The sequence below is a fragment of the Vanacampus margaritifer genome, chromosome 2 (assembly GCF_051991255.1).
Source record: "Vanacampus margaritifer isolate UIUO_Vmar chromosome 2, RoL_Vmar_1.0, whole genome shotgun sequence".
In the NCBI taxonomy this organism is placed as follows: domain Eukaryota; kingdom Metazoa; phylum Chordata; class Actinopteri; order Syngnathiformes; family Syngnathidae; genus Vanacampus; species Vanacampus margaritifer.
The window spans coordinates 30,512,774-30,539,076 of record NC_135433.1 but is presented as its reverse complement, the minus strand read 5'-3'; the positions used below and the strand labels follow the sequence as shown (position 1 = coordinate 30,539,076).

At 38.1% G+C, this 26,303-nt stretch overlaps 1 protein-coding gene across 2 annotated transcripts in view; it reads right to left on the bottom strand.

Annotated features, from left to right (window-relative positions):
• LOC144042874 (uncharacterized) overlaps positions 1-22,720 on the bottom strand; it is a 33,168-nt gene extending 10,448 nt beyond the window's left edge. For both annotated transcript variants that reach the window (XM_077555911.1, XM_077555912.1), the window contains exons 1-2: positions 22,599-22,720; positions 2,967-3,166 (exon numbers count right to left, since the gene is read on the bottom strand). In XM_077555911.1, coding sequence (XP_077412037.1) covers positions 2,967-3,156 — 190 coding nt within the window. In that variant the 5' untranslated portion in view covers positions 3,157-3,166; positions 22,599-22,720. The remainder of the gene's footprint in view (positions 1-2,966; positions 3,167-22,598) is intronic.
• Positions 22,721-26,303: the final 3,583 nt, after the last annotated feature.

Below are 26,303 nucleotides of genomic sequence, written 5' to 3'. Positions count from 1 at the left end.
TGCAGTGCGTCAGACCGGCGAGCAAACAAATGGTTTTAGCTAGTGAGCAAGGCGTGCTCTAAACACACAAACCACCGCTGGAATCTGTCCACCCCACCTGAAGTGTTCTGAAATACTTCAAATTCAACCTATATCTGTCACCTTCTGCACCTTATTCAAAAGCACCCTAGTAGTAGTCTGGATACAGTACTGGCATTTCCCGAACAACTAGTTGAGACTATCGTAGCACACTACACGGGGTAGGACCAAAACTGTTAAATGCTTGATTGTTTTTGTTTTATCTTTATGTATGGGGTCTGTAACAGATGAAAAGCCTGTATGTGTGTACCAGTCCTAAGCAGACGCTCAATGGGGTTGCAACTCTTTCTATTGTTAGTCCTAAACTATGGATTGGGACCATTTAGGGGTCTCTACACATGGACAGACTGTCCATGTTTACTCTCTACACAGAATGAGACACCCGATTTATTGCTTTTGTTTTCTGTTAAATTGTTAATTTTTTATCTATGTACAGCGCTTTGTTTCAATTTTTTCAATTGCCCTAAAGATAACATTTAGTTATTTATGTAAAATAAGACCTAAGAATCATTAGTCGAGGATGTCAAAGACTTTTTGTGATGAAAAGCTTCACTTACATTACATCATAGTCACCTTAACATATCTGCTGGACTCAGCACACTTGCACAGCCATCTTAGTTATGGGCTCTGACAGCTTAGGACAAGATGCGTGTATGGCGTGAGTGCCGAGTTGTGTGTGAGTGGGTGCGTAAGAGAACCAAACGCAGACAGCTTGAATGTGAGGGTGCTGATGTTGAAGCTCCACTAAACTGCAGTCGCATGTGGTAGTAGTTTAGAATGCACAGAAGTTAAAACTGTAGACGCAGATATATATGTAAGCACACTAACAAACATTGCTACTTCACAGCTTGATCAAAACATGTAACATATGGACTCCAGATGTTGTGTGACCCTGCAGAATGACAAATAGTGATACACAAGAACATTTGTTCAACCTTAAATAAGTGGTGGGAAATATTTTGTAATATACACAAAGTACACAGAGTACTGGCGGCGTGGCTCAGTGGTGGAGTGGTTGTGGGTTCGATCCCATGCCATTGTAACCACATCTCTGAGCAATATACTGAACTCTCAGTCGCTCCTCAGGAGGTCAATGAGTAGTTGAATGTAAAGTGCGCATGCATTGAATAGGACATTACAACGTTTGTTTTCATTTAAAGACATAAAGAACCCATGTATTGTGATTGTCAGTTACATAAACAAGGTTTTGGGGGGGGAAAAGTGCTTACATTCTACGATCCAGAGATACGTGGAGATTAGCAAAAGAAAACCAAGCACGTCATTCACGTTCGACAACTCTTTTTTTTTTTTTCCCAGGAGAGCTCAGTATTGTTCATTCGATTTGACATCATCATTGCTCTCCTTTTTTTTTTAAAAAAAAACAAATAAATTAAAAAAATTTAATAAATGTGTTTTTTTTTTTTTAAATATATATACATATATATATACATATACACACATATATATATATATATATATATATTTTTTTTTTTTGTATGTGGGTGAGTATGTGTATGTATGTGCGTGTGTGCGTGCGTGCGTGTGTGTATTCATCAGTTCACCTAAAGCCCATTAAAAAAAATCCCATACTAATAATATAATATAATAATAAATTGCCAAATGCAGAAACATCAATGTAAGTTATCACGATGTAGTGGCTCTCGCTACCAGACAGAATTAAGTAACCAGAATTAGGTTAAAAAATTCTATATACGTAGACCATGTTTCTATAAATTTTGATATTTGGTTTTTATTTGAGGCAGATATTTTTTCCATTAAAATGTGATTTATGAGTAGGTTAGACCATTGGTCGATATTCAGAGTTTGTTTATTTTTCCAGTTAACAAGAATTGTTTTTTTAGCGATAGTAAGGGCTACAAGTGTAGATTGAAATTGTTTATGTGGTAAGTCAGTTGTTGTTAGGTCACCTAGCAAACACAAGTTTGGAGATAAAGGTCAAAGTCCACAGTCCAAAATAGCGGAAAGTTTTTCTAAGACTTTAGTCCAGAAATACATAACCGGAGTACATAACCATAAAGCATGAACATAAGAGTCTGTAGTATTTTTCGACAACAACTCTTGGTGCTTACAATGACCACTCACACAGTTGGATATTTCAAACATATAGAAAAACTCATTCAATGTATCAAACAGAAATAAATATTATATAATCATTTATTTCCCAGATCAAAAATCTCTGTCATAGACGCACCAAAATCAGAACAATAAAGCTCAGATTTTTTTTCTCCGAAGCATACACAGCCTCAAAATATCCCACACTCTATCGATTACTTTTCAAAGGGCAATATAAATAGGGCTCCGTGCTACATGATTAAGAATTGTGACCACACAAATTATTTCTAATTTTGATGTACTCTATTTTAAAAACATAAAACAATAAACATGTCTTCTTGTTGTTGTTTTTTCTCAATTTAACACTGCGTGTTTTAATTTGTTTTGGGGGAAGTGTATCATCAAGATGTTGGAGCTTGTTGTTGTTGGAAGGTGGACTGAAAAAGGTTGTTTAAAAAAAAATTGACTCACACAGTAGAGAACAACAAAACCACTGGACAGAAAATCATAATGACAGTTTCCTCAAAATTCCAGACGACATCTCACAAGACACTGTGAGACATTTGGTGAAGCCTCACGATCACGTTTATCCTCTGGCTGTTTGCGACATGTTACAGAAAACCTGAGCTATGCTTTTCAGCCAACATCCAGTAAACAAACATCTGTCTTGGAATATACCAGCACACCAACAGCTTAAAGTTTTGCGTAATGAGACACACAAAGTATACAATTTCTTTAATGCAGAAATTAACATCCTTAATAAAAACACAATTTCCTCTTGGGAGTCTTTGAGTGAAATGTTTGTAGTGACTCACCACTCTTGGTGTCCTTTCCATCCAGTAAAGGTCGGTAGTCACTCTTGGTCATTGTCTCTCCCACCTTGTCGTCATAACTCTCTTTCTCCAGCGCACTCATAAAGTCTCTCTTCATCAGAGCCTCGGCAGGGGCCCCACCTGGGACCCCACCTCCACCCCCACCCAGAGCATCTCGCAGGCTCAGGTCCATAGTCTTCTAACTGCAGAGATCAAATAGAGAAACACAAACCATATTACTCAGAATGGAGCTATTTTACTCTTCCTCTTCAAAGCGTCACTTTAAAACGTGTCTGTCTGACAGTCACAAGTAGTAATGGACGTGTACACAGTAAATTCTGCAGAGTAAATTTGACTCTATTTAGAGTGGGACCAAATAGACGCAGTTGTAGAGTAAGCTAATATTTCACTTGAAAGAGAGTAAAATTAAAAATTGACAAATAAATAAATAAACGTCAATCAAGGGTTGAGGAACGAACTCACGACCTTCAGCTTGGGAGACTGCCACACTACCACCTGAGCTACGCCCCTCCTACTGTTTGCTTATCTCCAAGAGGAGACCAAAAACATCGTTATGCTGTGTGGCACGGAGTAGATCAGCTGTCTCCCAAGCTGAAGGTTGTGTGTTAATTCCTCAACCCTTGAGGGACTTTTTTCCCCTCATTTATTTATTTTACTCTCTTCCAAATGTAAATATTACTCTAAAACTGAGTCGGTTTAGTCCCACTCTAAATAGAGTCACATTTACGCTACAGAATTTACTGTGTAAATTGTGCAAAAATTGAAATGTGTGACTACAGTCAGCACCTATGGAACCCTATAATTCATTCGCCCATAGTCTCTGAAACCGAATAAAATGAAACTGTAGCTTCTCCCATCTGACTTTGAGTGAGATGCAGACTACACCCTCAGTTGATTCAATTGAAAGAGAATTGAGACCACACCAGCTGTGTGGCCATTAGATTACTAATGGTTGCACAAGTCATGGAAGAAGTTTAGTGCTGGGCTTTTTTTTCTTCTTCTTCTTTTTTTTCTTCTCAGATACAGGGATTCACATAAGCGGTGTACCAGATGCAAGACTGTCACTGCGCATTTGCGCACTAAGTGTTTTAACTTTTTTTATTTATTTTTCAGAGCCCAGGAGTGGGCAGAGTTCTAGGTGTTGCCTGGGCAGAAGCAAGAGAGAACCTCAGGAAGTGATGCACTTTTTAAATATATACAGTCGATACCGTTCCACATACAAACACAGAACTGTTCCTTCGCCACCCCGCCCCTGTGAGCTGCGCCGCAGGTAAAAGCAAGGTGGTCCAAAGTACCCAATGACAAGACATTATTTCTTGCTATTTGTGTGTGCATTTTGCTGACAAAATGTTGACGTTATAACAAACAGTAGGTAGCCAAGGTAATGAAATGAGCCAGAGATGGTTGCAAACCGTACAGGGTTCCTTAATTCATGCTCATGTGACACATGGGGTTTTCATTAACTATTTAGGCTCAACAAAATTGCATCATTTACACCGGTTAGCGGTACCTTCTGTGAAAGACATATAAGTTAAAGTGATGATAGTTTAACGTATATAGCTATGTATATAGCATAGTTTTTAAAATGGCCTAACAACTCCCCAGATCCTTTGAACACACAAGAAAGTACAGTATAAAGCCCTTCTATCTTCCTTTATGCATTTGGTGAGGCATCCTTTTCCATTCCCATAAACTGTTGATTCACTAACAACTATTCACAGTTTAATGAAGGCCAAATAAATTCACCCATCCATCCATTTTGTAAACCCATTTTAGTGTCATAAACAAGTCGATTTTTAAAGGAGGAATTATTGTATGATTAACTTGATACATGTGTGAAATCTGATCATGTGTATTTTGTTAGCTCTATTCAATTCAGTAACAACTCTATTACCTTATTCAATGAGATTATAGCTAAAGAACATTTGTCAAGCTATTGATATAGCTGCATCTGTTAATAATGCACTAATTATTTACTAATTAATAATAAATCCTGCCAGTGAGGTCTGTGGGTCAAGAAAAAATAAGCACCAAGTAACAAGCTCTGGTGCTCCTTTGAGAATCAGACCAAAATTGTTCCGCGCACCCCTGACTACATAAAACTGTAAAAGACAGGGACGCATAGCACATGCCAAATAATCACTGATTAGCAATTATTTGAATTTTAAATAGGAACCTACATTAAAAATGTATTATATAGGCTTTTTTTCTTGAGTTTTTTTGTTCTCTCCACAATCTGTCTCCTCTCTGTTGTAGACTGAGGTCAAATAAAGATTGTATACAAGTTCTTCCAGAACAAAACTCACTCGAGCATGTTTTGATTACCCTTGCTTTGTGCACTGGCGCACAATCATACTGGAACAGAAAAACACCAATCCCAAACTGTTCATACAAAGTAAAAGCACGCAAATGTACAAAAGGTATTGGCAGAAATTATGGGTTTAGTCAAAATCCTAATTCCGCCTTTTTTTTTTTTTTTACTAGACTAACTAACTATAATCACGACTATAATTTTTTCCAGAGTATAATTTGCGCCTGTCACCACGGACATACAGATGAATGGACTTGAATTGATTTTCACATTATTTTCTGTCTCTACGTAAAAAATGCCACAGTATGTGGCGTACGGTTGAACCAATGAGTCATGATTTCATTGCTAAAAATATGACCCCAAAAAAATAAAAAAAATCTTATAAGGTATATCTCCGAGTGCCACTCAAAGATTCATCTGCATCATGTTTTCAGAGCAATAAATTTTGAAAGCAATACCCATCAGGAAAAAAAATGCTGCAGAATGTACTATTTCTCCTTCTTCCTCCATTTCTTCTTCTACTTTTTCTGGCAGTTGGCAAATACATTTGGTGTATTACCACATTTGCCATTCGCCAAAAGAAAGTTAACAAGACAAGAGAACAGTGATTTTGGGTGACAATCCATCTCAGTCAAATCTGAGTATGTGCTGAGCTGATAAATAGAATTGTAGTGCTCAAAATGAAATATCAATTTGTGGATTTATCAAATCCGAGAAATGGAAAGAACTGTCCACAAAATAAATTAGAAATAAAAAAACAACAGTTCATTCATTGTCATGATGTGAAATGATACAAATATTAGGTATAAATGGTGTCCTGACACTTTGACACCCTGACCTTGCAACAAACCCCTCATTCTTTTGGATCACTTTTTTTACATCCCCATGTCCAGCCTCCCAGCGCAACAAGTTGTCATTGTCTCAACTTCCAACACACACACACACACACACACACACACACACACACACACACACACACACACACACACACACGCACACACACACACACACACACACGCACACACACACACACACACACACTGGCCAGCATCCAATTTGAGGGCATGCAGTAGTGTAAGCAGGGAACTGTAAGCCATTGTTTCAGGGAAATGGCGCAGTACAGTGGAGACCAATTTTTATTTTTTTCCCCCCATTCCTCTAGTCTTCTTCAGCTAAGAATGAATTAATTGCTCACTAAACCATTTCATTATTCTATCATCTAAAGGATGTAGTCATGAATCGGCAGTTTCTGACCTTCACAACACTCTCCAATGTATTAGTCTCTAATAATTCAGCGGACCGTTAGAACAGTTTCATAATCTAAAATATTCAGTGGCCTGAATTTAGAGCTCTTTGTTGTCTCTCGTCCATCCTGCACAGGTTTTTCCGGTGCAATGAACAGATATTTTTACAAAACTACTGTACTCTATATTTGGGTGCTATCACCTAGATAAATATAAGACCTTGGACCAAAATGCGAGATGCAAGAAAGTATAGGATTAGCATGCATGGTTGGTTTACATTTTTGATTTGACCTTTGACCAATCCTACATCAGTCATCATGTGTCAGATTATAAAAAAGATGGAGATCAACAATGTGAAATTAAGTATCCAGCTAATTGGGCAATCCTATATTGTCTATCTTCAAAAATTTTAAGGACTGTTATTCTGGCAAATAATTATACAGTACTTTCACTGATTAATTAATAACTGCTCCGTTTTCACGTTAAGCTTCAAGCAGCAGAGCAATATTGATTCGCTCACGACAATAGTTGCCTGAAGAATAACATCATTGGACTTCCCACTCGCTCCCGGACAACTGTTTATGACTTCAACAGGTTTGTGGCATGACTGCCCGGATCCGGAAGGATGCCTCCCACGCTCTCTTCCAGGAAATCGAGAGGCTGCAATCCAGTTACAGGCTACACTTTCCGGCCTGTAGGACCTGGAGGAGCAGAGCCACATCAGTTCGCCTACTGAACTCCCAGAACTTTGACCTTTAGGACCCCAATTTGATGCCCTTATTTAGTTATTTACTCACATATTTATGTTGTTGTTAGAAACTTGCGTAAACGAATGTCACTCTGTGCTTTAATTTAAAACAAATCTGAATGATGGGCTTTCTATAAAAGTTGGGAAACACTGAGCTATACAGTGGCTATCAACGCAAATATCCTCTAAATGTTAATAGAGTTAAATGCAACCCTACTGACTGTGACAAGTGAACACATTTATGTTAGCATGGCTAGACATCTTAGCACTTCAGGGGTCCATTTCACAAAGCAGGTTCAACAAACACTGAGACTAACCCTGAACAGCGAGTTGACAGACTGAGAGAGAGGAAACTCTGATTTGCTGATTTAAGCTAGTTTTACTAACGCAGAGTAGTTTCACCTGGAGTTACCACCACAGTAAAAAGACCGCATTAATGGAACCCCGTTTCGATGAGTCACCACGGCAACGGGGAAGCAGAGGGAAATTTAAATGTAGTCCTTTGCAATCACAATAATATTACAGGGGAAACCTGTTGAATGGTAGCTTATTAATTAATTTCATTTAGGTGCAGTCCTGCGGGGGAGAAGCGCACTTGACTTATAATGAAATATAAAAAACTAAAGATGAAATATATTAAAAACATTATTCAAACGGGTATAAGAAGAAAACGGAGCTCAACACACAATATATGCTGTGATTTGAGCGCATGACTACGTACGGCTGGTAATGTTGCAAATGTAAGTATGGATTAAGTTGTGTACGTAGATGATGGACTGAGATGTGAAACGGTACCGTTCAAAAAGATAACTGTCCGGAAATGCCAGCATACCTATGCGCGGTCTAATAACAATCTCGCGACGAATATTTAATTCCCTGCACAATAATGCGGCACCTTCATCAATAGGGCCATTGTCAAAAGGACATGCCATGTTCGGGACAAAAGTGGACTTTATGCTCTAGACCAGTGGTGGGCAAACTCGGTCCTCAAGGGCCGGCGTCCTGCAGGTTTTGGAGGTTTCCCTGCTGCAACGCAGCTGATTCCAATCAACAGGATCGTTACCAAGCTTATGCAGAGCTTGCTGATGAGCTGATAATGTATCAGCTGTGTTGGAGAAGGGAAACATCCAAAACCTGCAGGACTCCGGCCCTCGAGGACCGAGTGTGCCCAACCCTGCTCTAGACTATAGGCGTATTTATGCAAAAACTCGCCACAGTGGACTGAATCAATGAGGAAATGAAATGTCGTGTGTGGCTGAAAGGAGGCGGGGACAGAGAAAAACTCGAGGTTCATTGTGAAAAACCTGCTCCTGACCAGGTTTGATTTATGGACTCTGTAACTATGGCAACTGACCGAGAGCTTGAATGACCTCTTTTTAATGAAACAGGCTAGACTTACCTCTTTTCCTCTGGTTTCAGTTACTTCCCTTTCTGAAACGGAAAACGCAGAGTTTCCCAGATTTCAGGGTTTCTTGACCCAGAGTTCTCACTAAAACTGCTTTGTGAAATGGACCCTTGTATAGCTTCATTTATTTTGCTGTGTTTACATGATCTGGACTTGCTATTGCTACAGTACACACAAAATTAGAATTTTAAGACAACCTGAGCTCTATACATGTTAAATTTGTGATGATGATTATGATTGTATCAAGGGGCAGACCAGGCCGATAATCAGTGCCAATATTTGGGATTTTGACGCATATCGGCATCTGTCTTTTTTTTTTTTTTACAAATCTGAAGGCCGTTAAAGCTTTCTCACCGAGCGGTGAATGTTTGCAAACTTTGTGAATTTTGGGTATTGTCAGGTTTGTAAAATCTTGCAAAGATGTTCAAAACTGTTTTTACTTGTCAGTTTTTGTTGTCACAAAGAAATTTTGAACATGTTCAGACATTTTTTCTCACTGTTTGATAGCATCTTTTGAAAAACTTTTACGAACCCTGATGAAAATTCAAAATTTGTTTTGCCCGCAAGCATCCGTCAGTCAGTGAGATACCAGCTTAAGTCATCAATTTAAAACTGGGTTAACTTCATGGAACTTTTTGTGTATTTATTTAAATTTTCACTTAACTTTATACGAGATGCTGCTGCCACTGGGAACTCCCTGCACTTTTTGTTTGTTTAGAAATTAAAACTAAAATAAATCTTTTAAAATTTTGGAGAACTTTATTTACTGTAAAAACCTTTTGGGAACTGTTTACTTTTTTGATACAAGTTAAAAATAAAGCTGCCTATTTTCTGCATGCTTAAATATTTTTTTTTTTTTTTTTAAACTTAAGATGTTGAACATTTGAAAAGTTGTTTTTAGCAAATATGATTAAGGTCATTTAAAAAAAAACACAACGGTCTCTCACTAATTGTAATAATTGTTATTATTGTTAGGGATTTTCTATATCACATTTTTTTCTCAGATTGATACCAACACGAGTACTCAATTCTTAGTAGTCACCTATACCAATACCAAGTATTGATACCACTAGTATTTTTTATACATAACCCCGATCCCCCGCCACCCCATGACAAAAATTACATAATATTAAAGACAGCCCTATATATACCAATATAACATTTTCCCAAAAATTGCATGAAATTAATATCAATTTTGAATTCTTCTGATTTCTCATTTCTACTTCCTGATGGTAAAATGGCCACAAGAGGGCTGTCGATAGTGGTATCAGCCACGAGTACCGATACCAGGTATCAGTACTTGTCCATCCCTAGTTATAATAATTATTAGAACTAGTTAACTGCAATGGAGTGTATGTGAAGATAATGTTTGTACTTCACAAGTAAGTATGTACATCATAAAATACTAAATGCTTGTGGTACACATTAAATACATTAGATTAGGTTACTGTGTTATAAATATTTGGCTATATTAAGCCTCTTTCAATATAAGTTCTCTGTAGAGGGTGGCATTATGATGTAACTGGTGGCAAGCAAAAAGCTCTGCATGTCTAATGTGTATGTGTGCATGGTGATGAGAGAGAGGGAGAGAGAGAGAAAAAAAGAGAAAGAGAATGAGAGAGAGAGAGAGAGAGAATGAGAGAGAGAGGGAGAGAGAGATGACGAGGAGGAGGTGGAGTTGTGAGACAGCTGTTGAGCTCTGAGATTAAAACCTATCTCGGTACTCACAATCCCTGGCTTCCAGCATCCGCCAGCCACCTCTCCCTCCCGGAACCCACCCGCCTGCTTCATAATCATCTCAGCCTCCAAAACACCGCGAGCTCTCACGCAAACTACGCATATGCACTCATAAACAGACACATGCATGCAAACAGGAGAACATTTTCTGCTGTGTTCAATACAGAGGAGGGGACCAATTTTTAAACGCTCATACAGTCAATGTATTTTGATATAAAGCATATTTGGTTGCATGTTTTATTTACGGTGCACCTAAGTATCCTCAGAGGTCAAAGTGGAATGCATCAGGATTGGCACCGCCTCTATGAAAGCAGTTACAGGCTAGCCACAGGTTAGTGGGGCTAAGTGATGAGTCATTGTACAACATCCGTGGTCTTAGCTAGTGACGTAACAGCAATGAATGGAGAGGTTAGTGGCCTCGAGGAGAAACTCTTTCCTGCTTTCATAGGATTATATTCGCTGGAAAAGCAATAAAGAGTCACGTCACTAATACTAATGACGGGCCATGTTAATTTGTGTTTAGTTTATGTTGGATAAATCGCTGCTTGAGTCGAGATGCATTTCAGTGTTCTAGGATTTTAGGAAGTGGAGTGATTCAAAGACAAGGAATAAATATATCAGATGGAGTGTTGTGAATAAACAAACAAATAAATGAATAAAACGATTTACAAAATGTAATCCATTCATGCTATGGAAGAAGCAAGTTGCAAAAACAAGATGGCTGCCTATGACAACAGTAATCTCAGCTTTTAAATAACTCTCAAATATGAAAGAACAGTGTTCAGTCGCGTTACAAAGGCTCAAGTTACCAGTCAAGTCACCATTGACAACGGTCACTCTGGAAATGTAAATTGTGGACGGTCCCTAACCTAGACGCCCTAATCCGTGAAAAAGATGCAGAGATAGTTGCACTTGTATTCTTTATACACAATGCCTAATTGAATAGTGGAAAATGAGTTATAAGTGGTGTTTTCTTTTTTTAAAGTGGAGACTCTCTGCAAAAATAAATAAATGCAAAGCAAACACTTTTCCACTGCACTTAATTGAATTTGTTGATTAGGTAGTAGTGTTTTGCTTGAGCCACTTAATTCACTGTTAGCAGGTAAAAACAGTAAAAGCCCCCCCAAAAAGGATAAAACTGTTTATTAAAAGGCCTACGATTTTTTAAGCACTTTGCTGATCAAAGTTTGACTGCACTAACTATAGAGTATAATTGATGTGACACAATATATCAAAAAATGTAGCTGTGACATACACACACAAAAAATGAAAAATAGAGCTGAAGTTATTTATTTACTTCAATAGTGTTTGTTAAAGTTGTTCCTGCCTGTGCAACTCTGCGATCAGAAAAACATGGCTGCACCTAAATTAGGTGAGTGTAATTTTAATATTTATAAATCATTTAATTATGAGCATGTTTAAGTCTACTTTTTTTTTTTAACCTTTTACTCACAATAAATCACCTATTAATTATTTTTAGCGGGAAATTAAGAAAAATTTGTGTGTGTATATATATATATATATATATATATATATATATATATACGTATATATATATATATATATATATATATATATATATATAAAGAGAGAGAGAGAGAGAGAGAGAGAGAGAGAATTGTGCGCTGTAATATCGCGATATACTGCCGAATAGATTTTTTCTAACACCCCTAATATATATATAAATATATATCACTGAGGATAACAAAAGTAACTAATAATGAATCACTCCATAATAATAATATAAATAAACCATATTATATATTTAAAAACAGACTTCGAAGCAGATGGCCCTATACTGCAAATTATGGCTTCTTCTTGCCTTTCTGTCTCCTTGCGTTGTTTGCTGTTGATTCCTATGATTAGTCCTTTGACTCTGACATTGAAAGCAACAAATGGAAATACAAGGACAAAAGGGACACCACAACTTTTCCCTTTTCTATCTGAGTGCATTAAATGTGTTCATCAAGACCGTGCATGGCTGTCCAGCAGTCAGTTAGCAGGGTGACTCAGCATCTCGTCAATGTGTCCTTCTTGACAGGCACGAGCTCTGGCACGCGCACAAGCTTGTGACTCTAAAGAGCAGAAATCTTGATTACAACAGACAACACACTGTCGCCTTAAGTGCACACACAACACACACAGATTGTACACTTATACACACATCACACTGTCAGGGAATGAAAATGATGCAGGTATTTCATTCAACCTGCCTGACGATTGAATGTTTTTGTTTTTTTAAAGTTACGTGAGCATTATGTGTATGGATTTTACAATTACAATGTGTTTGCACAGTGAGCTTTTTCAATCTCCTCAACTGCCATCCCTTCCAGTTACAACAATTTGGCATCCTTGAGTCGTCAATGGCAGTGAATGAGTGAATGGGCTAACAAAATGTGTTTTTTCTTCTTTTTAAACATAGGAATGTAGCCAAGTTCCACAGTCAAAGTGTCACCACAGAAACTAACTACTGACAAGTCCGAACATCCGAGTATTTCAGATACAAACCCAATTCCAAAAAAGTTGGTGCACTTTACAAATTGTGAATAAAAACTGAATGCAATTCTGTGGAAGTGAGAGAATGTATTATTTTAAGGGAAAACTATGTTGATTTTAAATTCCATGGTGTCAACAAAAAGTTTTTCATTTTTACCACTGTGAGGCATCCCTTCTTCTTCTTACAACAGTTTGCAAACGTCTGGGGATCGAGGGGACAAGTTTAGAAATAGGAATGCTGTCCCAATCTTGTCTAACAGGCGTCTCTCGAACTGTTCAACTGTCTTGGGTTTATTTTGTTGCACCTTCCCCTTTATGATGCGCCAAATGTGCTCCATAAGTGAAAGAAGTGGGCTGCAGCCTGGCCATTTCAATACCCGCATCCTTTTCCTACGCAGCCATGATGTTGTAATGGGTGCTGCATGTGGTCTGGCATTATCGTGTCGAGAAATGCAAGATCTTCTCTGAAAGTGATGATGCCTGGATGGCAGCATATGTTGTTCTCCAATCTGAATTGACCTTTCTGCATTGACGATGCCTTTCCAGATGTGGGAGCTGCCCATGCCACACGCACTCATGCAACCCTATACCATCACAGATGCAGGCTTATAAACGGAGTGCTGATAACAACTTGGGTTGTCCTTGTCCTCTTTAGTCAGTATGATATTGCGCCCAAGATTTCCACAAAGAACTTCCAATCGTGATTGGTCTGACCACAAAACAGGTTTCCACTTGGCCATATTCCATTTTAAATAACCCCTGGCCCAGAGAAACACCTGTGCTTCTTGGTCTGCTTTAAAAAGTGGCTTCTTCTTTGTAGTGTTGAGTTTCATCTGGCAACGGCAGCTGGCACGGTGGATTGTGTTCAACCACAATGTTTACTGGAAGTATTGCTGAGCCCTTTCTGTGATTTTAAGGGCCCGAAGATCATGGGCATCCAGTATGATTTTTCGACCTTGACCCTTACACAGAGAGATTGTTCCAGATTCTCTGAATCTTTGGATGATGTTATGCACTGTAAATGATGATTACTTCAACCTTTTTGCAATTTTTCCGCTGGTAAACACCTTTCTGATATTTCTCCACTATCTTTCTGTGCAACATCGGAGGAATTGGTGATTCTCTACCCATCTTGGCTTCTGAGAAACACTGCCACTCCGAGAAGCTCTTTTTATACTCCAATCAAGTTGCCAATGGTGCTCATTAGTGGTAACTACTCTTCCAGCAGTTTTTTTTTGTGCAATTCACCTAACCTCTTCCTGCTACCTGTGCCAACTTTTTTTGAGATTTTTTGGCACCAGAAAATTGACAATTAACATATTTTCCCTTAAAATGATACATTTTCTCAGTTTAAACTTTTGACCTGTCATCTATGTTCTATTCTGAACAAAATATTGAAATTTGGCACTTCCACATAATTGCATTTTTTTTTCTTCCACAATTTGTATAGTGTCCCAACGTTTTGGGAATTGGGTTTGTATTTTCGTACGTTGGTTTACAATCTCCAATGTGAAATGCTATCTTGGTTCTACAGCTCTAAACAAAGCAATGTCACTCATCATTATCCAAGCTTTTATGCTCTGAGCCGACCCGACAGCTATTGGAGGCCGGCTGCCATTCACCTTGCCTCGGTCACACATTGTAACAATAGAGCGATACCGCTAGAAAGCTTAGTTTGTGTAGTCCGGCGAGTGGAGACCGCAGTGTATTGTAGGACTACATTCGCCATGATTCTTAGATGCGAAAGCAGGAAGTAGCTTGCTAGCGATTAGAGGTGGATGCGATTGAGAACACAAACGTGAATATGGAAGTAAATACGAAGGAATTTAAAAGTTAAATACACTTCCAATGGGTTTATCACATGGGAAAAAAACGGGACGCCGGGACGAGGCCTACGCAATATCAGGACAAAGCAATGATGTTGGCAAAATCCGCCATGACGCGGCACCCAAGGCTCAAACACAGAACTGTCAAGGCCAAACCAGGACGTCTGGTCACCCTAACTTAGCTGAAAAAGTGGATTACCAGGTTACCAGTACATCTGTGGTTAAAAATAATAAAAAAATTATTATCAACATTTTCTAAAAAGAAGAAGCAATTTTCTCTTGTCGGGGGTCACCACAGTAAGTCGCTCGCTATTTTTGGCATAGATCTTACAGCAGACGCACTTAGTTTCTGACACAACCCTCCCCAGTCCAATCTTCAACCCAATATGGGTCAAAATATTGAGTAACCTTGAGTAAAAGTAACCCATTTTGCTAAAAAATTCCAGGAAACAGCCAGCGTGTTTTAGTGTGTATTTTATATATTCACAATCACAAACTAATCAGCCTTTATTTTTGTAGCATGGTGATTTATTTTCCAGACAGCAGTCCTTCACATTGCCTGTCCCTGAAACCAGCTATAAAGAATATCTTAGACAGCCTATTATTCCAGTACTAGGTACCTACCCTGTCTCAAGGCTTTGAGGGGCAAGGATTGTGTCTGTAAATTTTGCTGGTTTACCTCTGTCTCTCATGGCAAAATGGAATTGATTGGGCAAACTTGAGGAAGTTTGCATCCAATTCTGTATGGATACATTGAAAATTGAATATGGGGGGACAATCAAGACTCAAGTAGCAACACTGTCACAGTCCTCCATCTATCTCATACCACGGTGAGTTGCATTGGGCTATCAGTTCATTACAGCACTACAGTCATACTAATAATAATGTACTAAAACTTTTGACTTTTGATATTGTTACACTGTAAAAATAATTTTCTATTTAGAGTTGATATTGTATGTAGGGGTGGGAACTTCTGGGTACCTCATGATATGATACGATATGCGATACAAGGCTCACGATAATGATTATCTCACGATATGACAATACCGCGATTATCAATATATTGGTCAGATAATAAATCCACGATAAAACTACTCAAGACATAAATTTATGTTTTTTCAATGAGAAAATAGTTTCTTTTTGTACCATCACTGAAACAAAATATTCAAACTGGTGTCTTCTTCACAGTGAGTACTTAAGTGTATTTTTTTTAAACAAATACAAATGTCTTCTTAACAGAGACCACTTTCTGTGAACAAATTTGTGTCTTTCTTAAATGCCATTGTCATACAACATGTCAGTCAGTTACAGTACATAGTGAATTGTTTCGTTTTATAAACTGTGACAATTTTTTGTGTAACATTGCAAAAGTAAATAAATACAATTTACTTAATTAAATCCAATTAAATCAATATTAACTCATTCACTGCCATTGACTGCTATAGATGTCAAAAATTCACTTTATTTTTATAAGTTTTTTTAAAAATCCACTTTTCTTAACAAAAGTATGAAAATCTAGGGAAAAAATGTTTTATTAAAGAAAGAAATAATTTTTTTTTTTTTTTTTTTTTTTTTAAGAAAAGATTAAAAATTAAAAAATATATTTTTTAACTCTTTGACTGCCAGACGTTTTCAGAAACGGGATGTGACCAGTGCCAGCCGATTTAAGCATTTTGACTGATCTTTCAAGGTCCACAGAAAATGTGTTTGGAATATGGTAACACACATACTACCAAATGAAAGATTGAACTCTCATCTTTCATCAGAAAAAAAAGTTTGTTTCTACCTTATTCCGTTCTTCAGTAATCAACAATAGAAAATGGTTAGTTTCACCGAAATGCTCTGTTTTGAAACAAAAAGTGGAGAAAAAGAGCTTTTTGTGAAACGATGTTATTTCATGCACTCTAGTGAATTGTACACTTCTTTTTGTCCATGAATGATGCCACAAACACCTAAATAGTGCTTTACTTCTGTAATACACCACCACCAACAATGAAAAAGTGTTTTTAGATTGCAAAATACGTTTATTTCCATTCAACAGTGTAACAATTTGACAAAACAATTTCGCAAACTATTTACAAATGTGTGCAACTGTGGTACTATTTACAATTATGTGGATGTTTCAAATACAGTTTTTCTTTTTGTAACACTCCCCTGCGTGCAAGGAGACGGAGCAGGATTTGCTCAACAGATTCGTTTCACTTGCGATGGCTCCTTTCGCGTGCAGACGTTACACTTTCTTGACGGCCTTTTTTTCTGGGGAATAGCAAGTAGCAGACTGTACGCACTCCTCCGATGAATATGCATTGGACTCGGGGCACTCTTCGTTGTCCGATTGAACGTGCGCCTGAGCGTGCTCGGTTGTGCTCCGCGTTTTCCGGTGTTAGCATCGCTAGCCGGTGAACCTTTATGACGTCGTCATAGCCGCCGCGTCAACGCTTGCAACTTCAGCGTCAACCTCGGAGTCACCATCATCATCATCATCATCGATGAGGATCATCGTCGTCATCAATGTGCTCTTTAGCGTTGGTCGATGCCTTTCGTCTTTGAAAAAAATTCCCAAGTGTGAGCTGCTTGAAACCGGTCGCCATTGTTAGCTTCTTCAGCCATCTATCTACCTGCGCCTCACGTCTTCTACTGCTGCGTCAATGCTTCCAACCTCGGAGTCACCATCATCATCATCGATGATGATCATCGTCGTCATCAATGTGCTCTTTAGCGTTGGTCGATGCTTTTCGTCTTTGAAAAAAACTGCTCGAGCGTGAGCCGCTTGCAACCGGTCGCCATGTTCTCTTCCCTTCCCCAGCCATTGTCCCCTCTCGCTCCGCCTCACGTCTTCTACTGACGCCTACCCAATCTTGTCAAAAGAGAGTCATTGCTGCCATCTAGGGGCCAAAAATAGTCATTAGGCTAACTAGATCTGCTTGAAATTTTCACCACAGCTGCCCAAGGCTTCCCTCCACCCGTTTCAAAAATAATAATAATAATAATAATTGGATTACGTCTTTTAACGTCATTGGCGGCCCTCCGTAGGTTTTTACTTGACGTCTTTTAACGTCCATGGCAGTCAAAGAGTTAAATAGAAAAGATTGTTGAAAATTTAAAAATAATTCAAATATTTTTTTTAAGAAAATATGATAATAATTTTTTAATAATGATTTAAATAATAATAAAAAGATAAAAAATAAGAAATGTTGATTTTTTCAAATGATTATTTTAAATTAAAAAAGTTAAATTATTTTTTTTTAAGAAAAGATTACTAAAAATTTTAACAAATATATATATTTTTTTAATAGAAAAGATTTTTAAAAATTAGGGGCGTCAGGCGATTAAAATTTGTAATCGTAAATAATTGCATGATTTCACTAGTTAACTCACGATTAATCACAAATTTTATATCTGTTTTAAATGTACAATAAAAAAAATCTAGGTTTTCATACTCTTGTTAACAAAAGTGGACAAAATGTTTAAATAATGGAAATAGTTAAGATTAATTTTGACGTCTATAACCGTCAATGGTAGTGAATGAGTTAATATTGCTCAGAAATTGTGTGCTTCAAAAAGTCGAATCATAAAATGTGTTTTAAAATGTTACGCATGTAAAACTGAGTCAGTTGCTGGACAGATAATAAATGTCTTACATGAGTAAAAGTAAGCTCAGTCTTCTTCGCCTGAAGACTTCCATAGATTTCCCCGCCACTCTCATGAGGCGCTCCCCCTAGCGGCCTGCCAAGTAATTGCTCAATAAGTAATGAACAATGAAGCCATTATAGTGGCTGTATATTAACTACAAATATCGCGATACTTGCGTAGACGTATCGATAATCTATCAGGAGACAAAAAAAATGATGTGTACATTATTACTCATACTGTATGTATTCATTCAGAGATTGAATAACAGCAAGTCACTTACAATCACTGATCATAAAATAAATTAAATATGCACATTACAGTATAGATAGCTACTCTTCTGTTTTGGTTATTTATAATACTGTAGCTGTATGTTTTGTTTGTTAAAAAATATAATAATAAACAATCAGGAATGACTGAATTGTGTTTAATTGTGATCTTCACACTCCTCTTTCCCAGAGGAGGGGGCCGCCTAATTCTAAGGAAAATAGTAAATGAGAATCATCAGGTTTTTTCATTCTATCACTGTCTGGGACGACACACTAAGCAATAATAAACTGCACGTTCCGACGATGAGGTTGTGCAATCTTGTGTTTTTACCAACTAAAAATGTTTTTTTGAGGACAATACGGCTGTTTGATGTCATCCTTGTTGTACTGCCTGTCCCTGCCTGATACACGGCTGTACTGAATAAGAGGGCGCCTTTCCCGTAGAAGCAACCTACTAAAACAGACAAAGCTGCTTTTGTCTTGAAAGACTAAGAGATAGACCTACTAGTGCCTTTTTATTCGCTTACCAAATACATGACTCAGACTCTATGGATGATGGGGGGAAAAATGTGCGCTGTACCAGCTGTACTCCATAACCCCAAGTCTAAATGCCTGCCCGCTTGACTGGTAATCTGAGAGGGATTGAATATAATCTCATCAATCCCCGAAGTACATATTATATATCATCATGTCAAAAGACATATATTTGAATATCTCTGATTAAAGTCATTATTAGAGCATGTCTTGTAGCCTATTTCCCCCCAAAATTCATAAAAAACTGAATCGCACTTACTGTACATTGCTGTCTTTTTTATCTGTATTTTTCCATTTTCATCAAAGATTGTAGTCAACAAAGAGAATTTCCTGGCGTTTCTCAGAACTGTTAGCTCAAAATCAGATGTAAAATGACAGTAAATGGATCTCCCCTAGCTGGAAACGTTCTCAAATTGTGTTTTCCTGACTTAAAATGTACTTCCAGAATCATATAAAGCAAAAAAAACAACAACATTTAACTGTCCAGTATAGCGTAGAAATTAATCACAAAAGCTACTTACAATGCATTACTGTATATTAAATTGTGTAATGATTTCATATCAACAAAACAAACTGCATGTTTAACCTAAAATATGGATGATTGTAAAAGATAACGATGTGAATATGCAAATGCAGTTATAATGCCACCATTTCATAGTTTTGTTTCTAAACTCTAATGAAGTTTAGGAATCAGAAGATTCAAGTCTGATAGTGACATCACCAACATGACAGTAATTCTGGTTCGTTTGGATTGGATCTTGTATGGTGCAGTGGCAAAGTGAAAGTGTGACCTTTGTTAAGGTTGTTGTTATGTTCTCCCCTTGCTTGGGTTTTCGGCAACACTCCATAGTACATGTAACATAGCGGCATTTTAACCTGAAAAATAACGGTTTCAGAAGTTGACTTTTAGGCCCTGGTTTACCAAACTACTCTAGTGGTACACAGAGAAGAGATAAAGAACAGAAACAAAGAAAGTAGTAAGAAGAAGCACATTTGGACGACATGTTTGCATTTGCACTGTGCGCTGCATTGCAAATAAAGTGAATGGAAAAATGAAATACACAACTGCTTCTCGAGAATAGCACACCGACCAAAACCAACCGTCCGGATTAGGTAACCCAGCGAGCCGGCCCAACCCAAACAATCTGCAATAACTCTTAGCAGTCGATTTCTCAGCTAGCTAGCATCGAGATCTAATGTGAATCGCAGGACACGTCGATAATTATCGACACTCCGAACACACTTTGCAGACATCACAGTTGCTCAGGTCTCAGTTAACAACCAATCACTGCTCAGCTTCAGAAAACAGGTGATTGGTGTTTGCCTGAGCACTGAGCAACATTGATGTCATCTTCAGTCGACAGCAAATACAGTTGATCTACTCGGCTTTTCCTGATTTTTTTTTTTTCTATCAGAAGACTGAAGGTTTTTTTGCTAACACTGATTGCTATTTCAAACTGTTTGGAATTCCCTCTACCCTGACTAAGGCCCCAGTTTCAGTTGAAAAAAAAACAACACCATTAAAGGTATTGTGCCGTTCGGCGATTCTGTATTGATAGCCAAAAAAAACAACCTTGATTACGCTAGGCTGTACCCCATTTTTCCACATGTGAATGGGAGATTTCAAGTCTGTATTGTACTTGCAAGCCAGGCCTGGGCCAGGCTTTTCTTTGTCGGATAAGGCCTCTTCTGCCTTGTCACCCTATCCTGTAGCCGAGACTTATGTAAAAGATGGGAGATTGTTGTCACATATGCTTAACAGCCAGTACTCGCCATAAATTCCTGCAGCTCCTTAAATATTGCTATTTGCCTCTTAGCAGCATTCCTAACTAGTTTTCTTCTCACCTTTTTTATTCAATTTTGATGGGTCATCAGTTTTTTGGGGATGGCACTGTCTTAACTGCGTACCATGGTATAGTTAATGCCTTACAAATGCATCCTTTTCTTGATTGAGGCTGTTGAACATTACGAATCCTCTGATGCTGAGGAAACTGCATATCATGGTTTGTCTAATAGAGCAAATTGCAACATCTGAATTTTATATGGGGTAATAAGAGGGACTTTTAATATCAATGTGACAAGTGGCTCCCATCATTGTAGAATTGTCACAACAAAAACCCGAATAAGCATATCAAATGTCTCCAAAATCCTCCATAATAAATGGATACAATTGTTTTTTTATGACTATTACCTATTCTCCTTTCCTTACTGCTCTTCTTATAATTTCTTTATTCAGCTGTGTTATTTGTGTTCTTAGGGTAAATGGTGCCATTCGAAACGTCTCGTCTTGACACGTTATTTTAAATGGTGGTATAACTCTGTTTAACATGAGTTTAAATGTAGTTGGCTATTTCTGAACACAAGCCCCTCACCAGTTTTGAGAGGGTGTGTACACTTGTGCAACCACATGTCTCAGTTGTTGTATTTCTACTTCCCCACTTGAAACATGACAAAATTAAGAAGGACATCTTGCATTGCTTTGGTAAATTGGTAAATTAGGTTCTCTAGCGTCCATCCTGGAAATGATGCTTGCACCACAAGATGCACTTCCAGTCTTTAGACCAGTTTATTTCATCGATGGCAATGTCTGCAATCAGATCACTCGTACCATCTCAACACGAGAACAGGCCCAATTCTGATATCAGCTAACGTCAGTCTAGAAAGAGAGACAACTAGACAGACATGGGCACAGACAGAATAATGTGTAGGCCTATAATCCTCACAGAGAGGATACAGGATGTGAGTGCATGCCTTTGTGTGTATTGAGGGGCTTCATTGTATAACAATAAGCTGTAGTCCTATGGAACATAGTACACTTTTTACCTGCTGCATAGGATAAGAAAGGGGTGTTTTATATAAGCAGGTTTTCAGCCTGCCTTTATTTGAGAGAGACCTACAGGAAATTAGATAGAAATGTAGTTAAGGATATCTCATTTTGAGATTTAATAGTCAACACATACACATCACATGTGTGCCATTTTATATTGTTTTCTTATAGCTGGTATCCACAGACATCAGAAAATCAGAAGCCTCGCGGCCTCGTCATTTTCAGCTTGTGCGTGGATCATCGCGATTGCGGCATCACTGTAACAAAGAGGAACGGATTCACGGATCCCTGCAGGAGACAGACAACACCCCCACTACACGCCCACCATGCTCTGCCATTGTGGATGGGGAAGCATCGTATATACTACAATTACATATAGCTACTCCGCCATCCAATGAGCTATAAATAGGCCACATCCATACTGGTATAGCACCAGACCTGCATACTGTGTTGCCATCAATAACACCCGCATTTCATCACTCATTTCAAATGATGGTGCAGACTCCGTAGCGCTGCAGTAAAACAAGGTTTTGCACGCGATCACTTACAGTAACAGCACGATGTAAAGTGAAGATAAAATCACTCACGGTGCAGGTGTGTCTCGTTTTCTCGTAAAGTGTGTGGCTGTCAGTCAGAGGGGGGTTAAAATATCTCTCCACCTTTTTCTGCCTACAAAAAAAAGTGCCAGGACTCAGAAGTCAGTTCCGCCCACAATAGCCATTTTAACCAATCAGAAGCAGAAAAGAGAAAAACCATTCGGCCCAATCTGCAGGCTCATCAGGGCGCTGTTGCCTTCAAGTGCGTTCGTACAAACGTCAATTTCCCAAAAGTATAGCATCCAGGAGCACAGATAATAATAATAATAATATTAATAGTAGTAGTAATAATAAGAAGAAGAAGAAGAAAAGGAAGAATTCATTAAATTTGGAAGCGCTTTTCAAGACCCTCAAGGACACTGAACAACAGTTAAATAAAAATAATTTTAAAACAAATTGCTACAGAATACATAAAATTATGACCAAAAAAACGAATAAAATATCAATAAAAGAGCAGTGTGGTTATAGTGTGTAGGTGAGTTTTTATTTTGAAGAGTTTCAAAGCTGGGGAGCAGGTTATACGCGGGTATACGGAGTACAGTATACCCACTTATTTTTCAGTCAGTATTGAGTATATAACCACTTCTAAATCCCCTCCTGATGCACACCGTTCAGCCATGGCCTACCTTCCTCTGCTTTTAATTGGCTATCCCCTGCTTACTCTTAATTTGCTTTTGGCATCGATAAATCAAATGCTCCCCCTCGCCACAATGGCAACCCAGAAATTTAGCTCAGGTGAACTGATTTGCCCTCGTACACAGAATACTTGATTGTGACGTGGGTTCGATTCCCAGGGTGGACACTGCCGGTTACACACTAACTGCATGCTATAGGTAAGTTTTATAGTAGCTGTAGGCTGGTACTTGATTTTTAAGTACCAGTAAATTGAAACACAAGAATAGGGACAAATAGGGACAATTCTGAAGTCTAACCAGACAATTTTTCACAATTTCTGTTCATTGTTCACTGAATTTTGTAATTTGTTTTATAATATATACTTTATGCTTGCCTCATGATAAATACATTTTACATTATTTCAGACTGCTTGTGTTACCAAACTGTTCTTAACAAGTCATGCTAATTTTATTGCAAGTACAAATTACAGATTTTTAATTCTTACATGTCATCGTTTCTAAAAGAGGACGTTTTTCTGGACTCCTTTAAAAAAAAAAAAAAAAAAAAAGTGAACATTTATTGTATCCCCACTTCTCCATGGATCCCTACACCGCTGCCTTGCTACCCACAGTACTGAGGTGGACAGGTGGAACAGTCAGATGGATTGATGAGGAAGATCTGGGGGCGCGAACTGGAGTGGTGATGTGGAGGAGGTTAGCACACCCTGTATCTTTTTAAGTATGTTTAGCTAGCCATCAGTTATAACTCATAGAATCCAACCACAATTCAAGTCCTCATACAATGTTGCCTCACCTTTTTTGTGTGTGTGTGTGTGTGGGGGGGGGGGGGTTGACAGATGTGGTTGTACCGGTCTGCAGAATAAAAGGTTACTATACCTCTCACCGTGTGTGACATGCCCACAGATCGATTTGTAAAATGGTATTATTATAGTCACCACTCCCTACACACAGATCAGAGATCATGCACTAGACGTGGCAGGCTCCATTTTATGTGGGGGGCCCAATTTTGTGCGAGGTGATGTGTTGTGATGTGATATTTGACATTAATATGTCATTCAAATCTTCGATCCGCACATTAACATTAAATACAAAACATCAACTATTTTATTCTAACTAAAATTTGCCTTAACCGTGGCCTAACTGAAAACAACAAGTAATATATTTTAACTGAGTAACCAAATCCTTCGTGTTCTTTTTTAGGGGTGAATCTTTCTATAGGATTATCTAGGATTACGGAGGTGACATTATAATCTCTCACGACACATTCTCTCTACAGGAGGCAACACATTCTCAGGGCAAATGAACACAATATTATTAGTAGTATGGTATTCATAAAACATCTGCTATCATTCTGCTCCTTGTCTCTCTGTTTTCAGTACCTCAATTTTCAAGTCATTTAAATTCCAGCATGATATTCATCTACCGTAGTATTGCACGTTTCAGTAAACATATTTGACGAATGTGACAGGATGATTCAAACAAAAGGTTATTCAGTGTAATTAATTACAAATAATCAAATTAATTAATTGTTTTATGTTTATTTAGATTATTCACTAATGTGTCAAGGAGGCTATGTCTACTCAGTTCTGCAACAGTTATTGTTCTTACTGTAGATGGCATGCTCTAAAAATTGATTGGTTAAAAAAAAACTACCAATCTAGTAGGTTAAACTCATATTGGCTTGATTACCCAATAGATTGGTCAGACATTGACTTTTCTGGGTGGTTACTGGCATACCAATTGTATTGGTTAGCCAAACAACCAATGAAATTCGTTACAATAAAAAGTAAATCTACTGTACATAGATCACTTGGAAATATTTTTTTGTATCAATGTATTGTATTCTAAATGTATTTATCAATTATTATGTGATTACAATATATTATACTGTTTAAAAATGGAAATGTGTGTCTAGATAGATCATTCAGCGTGACCAGCTCAGTGACGTAGTGTCTACCTTGAGACTGGGAGGTTGTTGGTTCCCTGGCTGGGTTATACCAAAAACTGTAAAAGTGGGACACATTTGCCTCCCTGCTTGATACTCAGCATTATGAGTTAGAATTGGGGGGTTAGATCACTAAATGATTCCCGAGCGAGGCCCCTGCTGCTGCTCACCGCTCCTCCAGGGCATGGGTCAAATGCAGAGTATGAATTTCGCCCCACTTAAGTGGGTGTGACAATCAGTGGTACTTTTTTTCAGTAATCACAAAACCCGCAGGCTTCCCAAAAAAATGTCGGCCTCTAACACAGATGAACCAACCTCTTGGTCAGAATGACCAATTTCTATCGGTTGGCCCAATCACCAATATATATTGGTTGAAAACATCTACCCTTCTAGAAAGGTTGTTTTAACCAAAGGCTCTGTTGGACACATAACTACCAGGGCCCGGTTGTTCAAAACACCGTTAAGTCGATTTAACCGACTGTTAACTATCTTGTTGTTCAAAACGCTGTTAACTTTAACTGTCTGTTAACTTGCTGTTAAAGTTAACACATCTAAGGACCGCTGCTAACTTTTTAACAGTGTGGTTAACTCTGCGGTCAATAATCACAACAACAACACTGTGAATAGCGGCTAATTATTTCCGTTAAATTTATCTAAATTTAATATAATAATAATTATTTTAATTAATTTTAATTTAAAACAGTAATTACAAATAATAATAATTACAGATATGAGATGAAAAATACACACATATTAGAAGTACGTAAAATTGTAAAGACAAAAACAAAAAATATTACACAAAAATTACAATACGTTGGACCAAAAAACTGACTGGTTAGCACGTCCGCCTCCCAGTGCAGAGGACGTGAGATCGAGTCCGGGCTTCAGCCTTCCTGGGTGGAGTTTGCATGTTCTCCCCGTGCCTGCGTGAGTTTTCTCCAGGTACTCCGGTTTCCTCCCACATTCCAAAGACATGCATGGCAGGTTAATTGAACACTCCAAATTGTCCATAGGTGTGGTTGTGAGTGTGGATGGTTGTTCGTCTCTGTGTGCCCTGCGATTGACTGGCAACCAGTTCAGGGTGTACCCCGCCTACTGCCCGAAGCCAGCTGGGAT